Source organism: Protobothrops mucrosquamatus, unplaced genomic scaffold, assembly GCF_001527695.2.
Source record: "Protobothrops mucrosquamatus isolate PMUCROS unplaced genomic scaffold, P.Mucros_1.0 scaffold197, whole genome shotgun sequence".
NCBI lineage: Eukaryota > Metazoa > Chordata > Lepidosauria > Squamata > Viperidae > Protobothrops > Protobothrops mucrosquamatus.
Genome location: NW_015386553.1, coordinates 797,088 through 808,468, shown reverse-complemented (window position 1 = coordinate 808,468; position 11,381 = coordinate 797,088). Strand labels below are relative to the sequence as shown.

The window sequence follows — 11,381 nt, the reverse complement described above, 5'->3', positions numbered from 1 at the left end:
AAACTCACTTAACTATCTTACTTACCAACATAAATTTTAGGCTGAATGGTGGCTGTAAGGCAAGGACTACCTGTATACATACATATACTATACACACACAAACACACACAGCCCTCTATACCTATATCAGGGGTGTCAAACCCAATCGCATCATGGGCTGTATCATGAGGTATTGGGACTTGTTTTGCCCTTGCTGGACTGGGATGGGTGTGGCCCGCGTGTTTGATATGCCTGACCTATATGCATATATATATATGCATATAGGTCAGGCATATCAAATATATGCATATATATATATATATATTTGTTTTTTACTGTATATATATATATATATATATATATATATATATATATATATATATATATATATGCAGTAAAAAAACAAATAAATACGAACACCAGGATAATATCAAACTAGAAATCGTTTAATAACTATATTAACAAATATAGTTTAATAACTATATAAATAAATCATTTATTTGTTTTTTACTGCATGGCTTTACCCAGGATTCGAATTTTTAATGTAATTAGACACACACACATATATATACATACATACATACACATATACACACACACATACATACATATATATACACACATACATACTGTACATATACATATATAAATGAAAGCCAAATTTGAATATTATTAAAACAGATTTCTACTAATTCAGCAATTTTAAAAATGTCATACCAAAATCAGATTCTTTCAGAAATCTATGCTGAGTTTTGATAAACTGAAGAATGTGACATGTGAAATAAATTGAATCTTGGCACAAACATATATACACACAGAAACTTATAAAAAAACCCTTTAAGCAATTCTAATTAATTAAATGAAAAAATGCATTATTTTTTAAAATAAATCTACAATTAATTTGAATTAAAAGTGCACATATAAGTTTTATTTTCTTTAAAAAGCTAAAGTGTTCACATAAGAAAATATGATGAGCCAGCAAATGGCTTAATCCCCAGACAAAATGCATTTTGATATCGCCACATTTTGTTTTGTAACTAAGAAGTCATAAGATTAGCAACACTTCTGAAAAAAGATGGCAAAAATGAACTGACATGCAAATATAGTTAACAAATCTGTACCATGTGTCTTAAGCTTATCAGTCATTTTATTAATTTTCCTTTCTAATCGAGCATATCTGGCAAATTCATCCATCATACTAATGGTAGAAAGTTCTTGCTTCATGCTCTGAATACCAGATCGCATTTCAGATTCCTGCTCAGCATCCTTTTGTAGCAACCTAGATATCTGATAAAGAGAAAAAGAAGTCTATTTAAACAATTTCATAATTTTAAATGAGTGTCTAACATATGGTTATTACACAAAATAATCACAACATTCATAACAAATATTCTTCTGTTCTTGGTCTGCAATGTTTGGAAAAAAAAAGTTTTTATTTCCAGAATTAGAATTTCATCACACTTGAACTGTAAGATTCTTCCTCCAAATTGAATCAGCTTGTCTGGTAAAATCTGGGAGCAAAAGTTGCTGAGGGCCACATTCTACCTATTGTATTTTTGGAGAGCTATTTACATGGTTCTTCAAGAAAGCACTCAAGAGCAACAGAAAATATACTATCCCAAATGTTGGTACATCAGGCAGCTTGTTGTTGCTTTTCTATAGTGTTTCCTGGAAAATAAGACTTACCGTGAAAATAAGCCCTACTTAAGACCCCACCCACTCCATAGCACCTGGTTGCACAAGGTAAGGCGAAGTGCACGGGTAAAAATCAAGCTAGTGTGGAGATGGAGGGGTGGAACTGCCCCACGCTCCCCGCACCCTCTTACCTCAGGACACTTGCAGCCAGGCCTCCTACGCTCTGACACCTGCCTTGCCTCGCCAGCCCACTTCTTCTGCGACTGCTTGCTGCCGCTTGTGTGTGTTGCCCCTGGCCTCCGTTTTGCCGGCAGAGACCTTCAGGAAAGGCATCTGCAGCCAAGAAATGATTGACATGCATGGCGCCCCCGGCCTCCATTTCTCCATCAGAAGCCAAGGCCTCTGATGGCAAAATGGAGGCCGGGGAGTGCTGCACGTGTCAATCCGGAGCTCATTTCTCAGCTGCAGAGGCCTTTCCTGAAGGCGTCTGCTGTCAAAATGGAGGCTGGGGGCGATACGTGCAAGCGGTGGCGAGCGGCTGCAGAAGTGGGCTGGCGAGGCAGATGTCGGGGCCTGGGAGGCTTTAATCCTATTCTGTATAATATTTTATAAGCCCTTTGAAGCCTTTGCCTACAAACTGACATGATAATAAATAAAAATTACAGAAAGGCAGAGTCCAAGGAAATGTTAGGAAGACAACTTTCTAACACTAAGAGAAATTCATATGTGGTTCTAATTAGGAGTTATGGATTCCCTTTTGCACTTTTTTTTTATCAAAGCTAGACAAGTTAGCCTTGAGGGGTGCCTTAATTTTATTCTTATATAAGGATGGACTCCATAGCAAAACTAGTTTCCTCAAACTACAATAGGAACATTTAAAAACTTCAAATGATTATTCAGCTTTGATACCAGCATCCACTGGAAATTTCCTTGTGAATCAATTCTATATAGTAAAAAATGTGTGTGTGTATATAACTTTTTTTTTAATTGAAAATTTTATAAAATTTTACAATATAAATCCCCCCTCCCCCAAACCCAACCCTCCATCCCTCCCCCCCTCACTTCCCAGAGCCAATCACAGGGTTAACAATAAAATAATCATAATCTAACTAACATTAATCAACTATTAATCTAACAAATCTATAACTTCCTTTAACTCTCTTTTAAAACAAATATACAATTATTAAATACCATAACAACATAATTTACTTATAATTTTTATTTTGATTTATTGTAATATTGAAAATTTGTTTTTATTATGAGATTTTAAGTAAGTTTTTGGTTTACTATAAAAAAACAAGGTATAAATTTGAGTTATATTAGTTAGGTAGAAGAGGTTTGGTTATATATAGAAAGAACACTCATTAGGAAGTGTATTCGCCTTTAGAACCGGTAAAGACGATTCATTGAGACTTTATGTATATAACTTTTAACTGGGCAAAGCAGTGCATCATAGGGAAACCATTTTTGAACCAAAGTACCTCAAATAGGCTAGCTTACATAATGTGTCCAAAACGTGGAACCCATGATTCCTACGACACTGAAATCTGGCAAATTGTTATAAAACATTGTATGACATAAAATGATCCTAAACCATTTTATGACAATAATACAAAGTGTCACAAAGCATTTCCATTTTTAACTGTGTTATACAGATCAACAGGTTATTTTCAAGATACATCTCCAAATATCTCCCAGAATTCTAAAGAACTTTTCCAGTGAAGGCAGTACAGTGTTTCTCAACCTTGTCAATTTTAAGGCATGTGGACTTCAACTCCCAGAATTCCACAGCCAGCAATGCTGGCTGTGGAATTCTGGGAGTTGAAGTCCACATGCCTTAAAATTGTCAAGGTTGAGAAACACTGCATTAGAAGCTCTGCCATTGTTGAAGGCACTAAAGAATCTGGCAAGGAAACATCTCTGAATGAACATGTGCAGGGACTATAACTCGCTGTATCCATGCAAGCTAGCAAATCTTGGACTTGCAGCAGGATACTAGGTTGGGAAGTGTTAGTGTTGCCAAGGAAAAAACAAATAAGGAGAAAATAAACATGGGGTAGGAAGCCACCTTAGAATGTTTCCTCTCGTGCATCTGTCTCCCATCCTCAGGGAACAAATCAATAGTTTCTCTTCTACTGAGAAATAAAAGAAGATCGAAAAGTACATCAAATGCGGTCGCCATGGAAACCCGGTGGACCGATGACACTTACAATGGAAGAACAGGAGGGTAGAAGGATTTTGAGGAGGTTGCATAAGAAGACGGAGCTCAGGACGAGAAGCCACGCGCCACCATGCGTTGTCAAATGTTTCGCCTCTACACGTACTTCAGTCATGTCTTGGGTTAGAGATGTGCAAAGAAAAGGGAGAAAAAGAAACGCTGTTCTCACAAACATAATTACTCGAACGGGCAAACACTTGAAGCGGGCGCCCACTTGTCAAAAATGCGCAAGCGCGCATCTTTGCGGCGCGGCGCTGCCTCACAGAAAGCCGTTCAGCAATACTGCGCAGATGCGGTGGCCATCTGTCACACTTCTACTGTGACGTATACAAAATGGGCGGAACCCCGGTTAGATCCGCCTAGATAGCATCCGCGTCTCCGTGGTAAAACCAAATTCAAAGGGACAATTTGCAGATGGGGCCGGCTATTGAGGTTTATTAGCTGTCCTACAAGTCAGGCGGCCAATAGGAACGAGCGCCTCCAGCCGATAGAGGGCGCGCGCGCGCGCGCCCACCCTTCCCTCAATCCGGCTGGATCTTGTTGCAGTGCCGCTGGCGCTGCTGGGATGGGGGTGGGGGTGGGGGTGGAAATCAGCAGGCAAGAGACAGTTTGTGCGCAGCAGTGAGAATCCGGCTCCCGTAGGCTGCGAGTAAGAGCTGGTAATCGTCACCGCTCCGGCTGTTAAGAACAAGCGCCCGCGCTGCCTGACGCTAAGGGCAAAATATAAAGCACAAGGAAAAGGCGAGGGCAGCTTACTCAGCCATGCCGAAGAGAAAGGTTGGCGAAGGGCGGGCGCACACAATAAAGCGCGTCCAGGACGCACAGTCTCTTCTCTATCTCATCGTTACCTCATCTTGCCGTTTCTTTTATGGTTGATACATTTTATTTAAAAAAATAAGACTGGGGGGGCGTTCTCTTTTTAAATTGGAATAGTTTTATGTGGCGACTTCGGCGTGAGGCCCAGTATTTCGGTGCTCGTGGAGGGAGCCAAGGGGGGTGGGTGGGGGACGTAGCGAGAATTACTGGCCATGAGTTGGCCTCCCTTCGAAGTAGTTCGAAAGTCTGAGGTCGTTCCGAGCGTACTCCTCCCAGCTCCTAAATTTTGCGTGGCCTTTGGCGCAACTCGGCCTCAGCCTAGCGATCCCGACACGGCGGTGGGAAAGGGGGCGTGCGCGCGGCTCTTGGTCTGCTTTCAGTCTGTTACGCGCATGCGATGTCCCCTCCCGCGGTTTTTAACACTATTAACTCTTTCGTTACAGGTGAATCCTGCTGAAGAAGAGGTAAGTGCTGCTTGGCTGGAAGAGTAATAGAAACGGAGGGAAAGGGGTTATGTAGGCAGTACTGAGCAGGCGATTAACTTCAGGATTTTGCCCTTGTTTTGCGACAGCCGAAGAGGCGATCCGCACGATTATCGGCTGTGAGTAGAAATTTTAGTTGACTTACTACTGTAATTTGTGCAAAGAGTGAGGCATAATAATAAATACGTATTTTTGTTCCTTTCAGAAACCTGCCATCACCAAAGTCGAGGCAAAACCAAAAAAAACCACTTCAAAGGTAAGGATTTGGTTTTTTTTTGTGAGAAGTTTATTCAGTTACTTGAAATCTGCTTTGGAAACTTGGCTGATGATTTAAAAATATGCATTTTAACTATCGTGATCTCTATTATAATTTACCATCTCATGTCTTAGCTTTGTGGAACTTTTCAAATTGTAAAACTATTTTCCACAGAAATGTAATACTGTAGTATACAGGTTGTCCCTGACTTACAACCATTTGTTTAGTGATTGCTCAGAGTTACAATGGAACTGAAAAAAGGGACATGATACGTATTCACACTTATAACAGTAACCCCATGGTCGCATAATCAAAATTTGGACGCTTTGCAACTGGAATGTATTTGTGCCTGTTGCACTGTCCTGGGGGTAATGTGATTACTATTTGTAACCTTCCCGGCTGGCTTCTGACAAGCGAAGTCAATGGGGGAAGCCAGATTTGCTTAACGACTACATGTTTCACTTAACGACTGGCCAAAAGGTTATAACAGGCAAAACTCACTAACAACTGCCTTGCTTAGCAATGGAAATTGGGGCTCAATTTCGGTTGTAAATTGTATGTAACTACCGTGTTTTCCCCAAAATAAGACCTGATCTTATTTTCTTTTTCCTCCAAAAGAGGCACCAGGCCTTATTTTCGGGGGGTGTCTTTTCCACTCACCTCATAGTGGCGACCCCACCCAGCTGAAGGAGCAGCTTCATTCTGCAGCTAAGAATAGAGCTCCTACCTGTATTTTGCAGTCAGAGGCCTTTCCGGAAGGCGTCTGCTGCAGCCAAGAACCAAGCTCAGTTCTCGGCTGTAGAGGCCTTCCTGAAAAGGCCTCTGATTGCGAAATGCAGGCCAGGGGACACTACAGAAGAAGTAGGCTGGTGAGGAGAGGCAGATTTCGATTCATGGGAGGCCTGGTAAGTAGGCACGGGGTGCGTGGGGCAGCTCCACCCCCCACCCCTGCCCTAGCTTGATTTTTAGGCATGTGCCTCTCCACAAAACTAGGGCTTATTTTGGGGGGTAGGGCTTATATTAAGCCTACTCCCAAAAATCAAGCTAGGGCTTATTTTTGGGCTAGATCTTACTTTCGGGAAAACACGGCAACTTACACAGAATAGCTTTATTTGGATAAATATTGTATGCTTTTTTTTGCCCAGTGGTTTAGAAGTAAAGTTATCAATGGTTGACAATTGCCTTTATAAATTATCTATTCTGAGTTACTATAGGTTAAGTCTGAGGAAAAGAGAGCTTCAACAAAAGGGAAAAAAGGACTGAAAGAGAAACAAACTGAAGAGAATAACAAAGAAGAAATAAAGGATAACTTGCCTGCAGAAAATGGAGAAACAAAAAGTGAGGAGGTAATTCTATCAAACCATCATAGATACCTGGAGTTTCTTTCAGTTAATTTGTATGTTTCGAAAAATAGGCTTCACCTCAGTAGAGAATTGTATGTAGATGCATCTTACCCAGACCCTTGCAGCTTGCTGTATGAATTTATGTGAGGACACTTTAAAAATTTAGTGTCATAATACTTATTTAAGGGGTGAAAGGGCAGCAGGAAAGAGGTAGAACAGGGTTCAAAAATTGGAGATGGCACTGGAATTCAACTTTTATTCTGGATTCAAAAAAATGGGGGCTTGTTCCAGGTTTTGGTAAATTAGTCCTCTGTTTGTTGTTTCCTTTCTATTAAGTATCTAATGGAAAAAATAGATTTGACAATGTCCACTATAAATATTCCTATTTAAGTGCACAGAGAACTAGACAATTTTCAGCCTGAATATTGAGGGCATATAAATCAATTCAACAAATTTCAACCATGTATCATTTTCATATTATGTTTAATTTGAGTATAATAAAGTAAGGTTAATTCTCTAGCTTAATTATTCAGTAATTGCTAGGTTTCCTTAATAAGAGAATAGGATTGCAGAAAGTGCAAATGTGATATAATTCACACTATAGCTCTTAGTTATGGAACAGTATTGTATACCTTAAATAAATTGTTTATATTCATTGTGTTTCATAGTTTATTCCAAATATTTTCCTCTTGAGGATTGAACATGTTAATCTATAATGTACACTGAAGCAGAAATTTTAAACTGATTGAAATGATTTAATACATCTTGGCTCACGGTATAAAAGTTTTGCTGGCCTATATATCAAATTTGACACGTTTTAAGTGCTTTTACGTTTGAACTTGGAAATAAAGTATTACCACTACTAAGTTTTCTCTTTTTTTCAGGACCCAGTATCTGATACACCAGGGGAAAAAGAAGAAAAATCTGAGTAACAGTTTTTGATCAGTGGTTCTCTCACCGCTGCCTTGTACAATCCAGAGGAATATTTTTATCAACTATTTTTAAATGCAAGTTTTTTTTAGTGATTTTAGCAAATACATTTTTAAAATAGGATCTCTTCTATATCTCTTTTAATGTAATTGAATGTATATGCGTTGTTTTAATGAAATTAAAAATCATGTACTGGTTATTGGTTTTCTGTACAACCAGTAATTTAATGGAATGTTAGATGAAGGAATATTTTCAAATTTTTACTGCTTTACAGAGCTATCTTTTGGATGTCTATTTAGAGGCACTAAGCATACATAGGATTGTAGGCTTAACATTCCAGAAGCCCAGGTGGGCAACTTACAGTATATCTTCTATGTAGGACTTTAGTTTTAATGAATACAGGATTACTTCTTTAAATTTCTAGCTCTTAATTGAAAACAATGCTTAATATATGCCAGTAGAAAATAAGTTGCTTTTCTTCTGTAGACTTAAAGATAGTTTGATGAACTTTTAAGAGAAGCATTGCCTCAAGTAGATTAAATGCGGGTGGGTGGGGGAATTCTCAACTCTTAATTTGATTCCTTGATGGTTGATCTTGCTTTTAAGTTAGTCTATGACAGAGTTATTTTTTGTAGTACAGCTGTAGTTTATTTTTTCAGGTTTTCTAATACATTGTGAAAGATTGGAGATCTGGATATGTAGTGTGTGTACTGTACAAATTTTTGGTTTAACAAGATACGGCTTGAGATGGCAATATTTGAGACACTGGTACTTTTCTAATTTGAATGTTTTATCTAAGAAATTATGATAACATGGGGTTTACATTCAATTATTGGAAGAAAAAGCTCTATACTTAATGTCTGTGATTCATCTTATGATCTAATAAAATATTGACAATAATTTTAGAATTTCAACTTGACTCTAAATCAGCTTTTATATAATAGTCTACAAAATTCAATTATGTCTTGTTTTAATACAATAATAGGAAAGTGGTAAGAATTATTTTTTCCCCAAGCCTGTAAATTGCTACCATTAAAGTTTACTTCTGTTAATGTGAGATCACAAGTGCTTACTGTTACTACTTTTAGTAGTCTTTGTAGTGAATTAAACTGATGATTTTGACTTCTGCAATCTAGCAAGAAGAATGGTAGTGAAAGCTCTATTCTCAATTATAGGAATAGAGTCACCAGACAAACTTTAACTTCTAGGAGAAAGACCAGGGCAAAGATCTCATATTCTGCTCTTGGAAGAGAACTCATTAGTCCTGGTTCTGAATTGACAATTAGAAAACAAAACAAATGGTATTGGTATTCCATTTTTCTTCTCCCCACAATCATTACCTTTAAAAAAAACCATTCTCTTTGATTGTGATTAGTTTACCAAAATCAACTGAAATACGTTTTTTAATCGGTCTCATTGGCTATTCCTAAGTAATTGGAATAATCACAGTTCTCTAAAAAAAATTTGATGAGAAATTTGGGGTTTAAAATACCAGTAAGTGTGGTTTCATAGGATCAAGACATTCATCTTACATTAAGATGCTGATTATTGAATCAATATTTTTAATGCATTTGTTTGTATGCTGCCTTTATTATTTTTACAAATAACTCAAGGCAGTGAACATATCCAACACACTTTTCTCCTGTTTTCTCCATGAAACAACTCTGTGAGGTGGGTTGGGTTGAGAAAGTGACTGGCCCACAGTCTCCCAACTGGCTTTAATGGCTAAGGCAGGATTTAAACTCATGGCTTCTCACTTTCTAGCATGGTGCCTTATATCAGCTAGACCAGGGGTAGGCAATCTTGGCTCTTTTATGACTCGTGGACTTCAACTCCCAGAATTCCTGAGCCAGCATGGCTGTTGAAGTCCATGAGTCATAAAAGAGCCAAGGTTGCCTACCCCTCAGCTAGGCCAAACTTATGAAATAACGTTAATGTTTCAATTTAATATATTGGTTTTGTTGACACAATTAAAATATAAAATAATGAAGGCATATATTCCCTGATAATATGTGCTAATGTTCATTCTGTGTTGATTGATGGGGAGAGATTGTTTCCCAGTCACATCAGGTGAGGTGCTGCAGGGCTTTATTCTCTTCGTTTTCAACATCTATTGTACATGAAACCACTGGGTGAGTCATCTGCCAGTTTGGGGTTTGGTATCATCAGCATGTTGATGATACCCAATTAAGGTACCATTTAAGAATATAGGCAGTTCTGGCAGGGTGGTATTTTATAAAATTAGGGCGTTCAGGTCTGATCAATATTTCCAGATATCGAGGAAGTTCTTTAGGTATTGTTCCAAGGGCTCCAATCATGATTGGTACAACAGAGGATTTCTTTTTCCATAAGCATTTGACTTCAATCTGCAAGTATTATATATTTTTTCCCAATTGTTTTTTCTCAATCCTGTTATCACCTGGAATTACAACATCAATGATCCAGACTTTCTTTCAACAGATGTTATATCAGACATGTTACAAGATGCCTATCTGTTTGGATCTAAAAGTCCCATAAGATGTTAATCCACTCATTTCCCCAAAACTCAACTTGATGATCCCAATAGTTTTATTACATTCAAATCCAAACTTAGCAAAATTTTCAATAATTCTGCAACTCAGTCATAACACTCACTACTTGTAGTCAGTTTGTGAAATTAAATGGTCAATTGTTTTATCCTTTTTACTACAAAGGTGACATTTATTGTTAGATGTTTAATTTTTGCCTTCATACAATTAGTTGGCAAAACCTATTGAGCCACTAAAATAAAGCCTTTAATTTATTTAACCCTCTTGATCTTAACTAACTCCGTGTGGGTTTTTTATTGACTTTTCCTTCTAAATCCTTCAAATATTGACCATGCATTGTTTTGTTCTTTCAGTTAGCATATTGGTTTTCAATGCTTTTTTTTATAATCGGTCTTCGTCTTTGTTGTTTTCAAGAGCATTCCTTGAGACTTCTTATTATTTCTCCCACCAAAACAAATACATCCCTATTAACATGGTGGATTTGATAGAACATGGAGAAGATAACACAGTAAACTGAATTGTGTTAAGGAAACTACAACTATTACTGTATATGTTTAGAAATTAATTCCTTATTTATTTAAAAAGGAATTAAAATAGCTTTTAGAGAATATAATGAGTCATAATGTGGTTTCCTTAATATTATGGTTTAGGTTTATTTTGTTAAAGTAGGCCGTTTGCTTATACTATAAGTTGACTCCTAGTATCTTAGATTTTTCAGCAAGCTGTCAATCTTTGCCTTTCCTGGAATTAAATATATATTCTTATCACTGATAGATTTGAGATTTTCCTGTCTTTGCATTTGAAGTTTCCCTCAGTCCTGTCCTATCTATACTTCCCATATCCCTCTCTCCCAGGTCACCCTTTCATCTGGAAAATAAAAGGGGAGAAAGTACCCTGCATTACAATGCTTTGAATGATGATCTAAGGCCAGTCATTGCAAGATTATTTTGGAATAGCAGCAGTGGTAGTTAAGAAAAGTAGAATTTTAATCCTGGTGCCTAAATGCATTTTGGTAAAAGAACTTTTCATAGTTTTTTTTAATCAATATTACTGGAATGCAGAGGGCATGAAAAAAGTGTACAAATTTAAAATATCAAACCTCCCAGATTAATATAGCTACATGAATAGGTGGGGAAGTGAAATTTGTTTAGTACAACTTTGTTTATAGCTAAAAATAAAAATAATTTTACGACT

The 11,381-nt window shown here is 37.5% G+C and overlaps 2 protein-coding genes across 3 annotated transcripts in view; one reads left to right on the top strand and one right to left on the bottom strand.

The window, feature by feature from the left end:
• Positions 1-4,109, bottom strand: part of GET1 (guided entry of tail-anchored proteins factor 1) — a 9,156-nt gene extending 5,047 nt beyond the window's left edge. The window contains exons 1-2 of the mRNA XM_015813812.1: positions 3,825-4,109; positions 1,101-1,266 (exon numbers count right to left, since the gene is read on the bottom strand). Of these exons, the coding sequence (XP_015669298.1) occupies positions 1,101-1,266; positions 3,825-4,007 (349 nt within the window). The 5' untranslated portion in view covers positions 4,008-4,109. The remainder of the gene's footprint in view (positions 1-1,100; positions 1,267-3,824) is intronic.
• Positions 4,110-4,403: 294 nt separating this feature from the next.
• On the top strand, positions 4,404-8,714 carry HMGN1 (high mobility group nucleosome binding domain 1). Of its 2 annotated transcripts, none has more exons than XM_015813809.1 (6): positions 4,404-4,609; positions 5,092-5,112; positions 5,220-5,249; positions 5,336-5,386; positions 6,601-6,724; positions 7,614-8,714. In XM_015813809.1, the coding sequence occupies exons 1-6, from the start codon at positions 4,595-4,597 to the stop codon at positions 7,625-7,627; spliced, it is 255 nt and encodes an 84-aa protein (XP_015669295.1). In that variant the 5' UTR covers positions 4,404-4,594; the 3' UTR covers positions 7,628-8,714. The 2 variants fall into 2 exon arrangements, with proteins under 2 accessions (XP_015669295.1, XP_015669294.1); XM_015813808.1 differs by having other exon boundaries at positions 6,601-6,732.
• The last annotated feature ends 2,667 nt before the right edge of the window (positions 8,715-11,381 follow it).

Excerpts from the sequence above, each read along its gene's own strand:
- HMGN1 (XM_015813808.1), top strand. Across the intron at positions 5,387-6,600 it reads CAAAAAAAACCACTTCAAAG|GTTAAGTCTGAGGAAAAGAG; the intron begins GTAAGGATTTGG and ends GAGTTACTATAG. Across the intron at positions 6,733-7,613 it reads GAGAAACAAAAAGTGAGGAG|GACCCAGTATCTGATACACC; the intron begins GTAATTCTATCA and ends TCTTTTTTTCAG.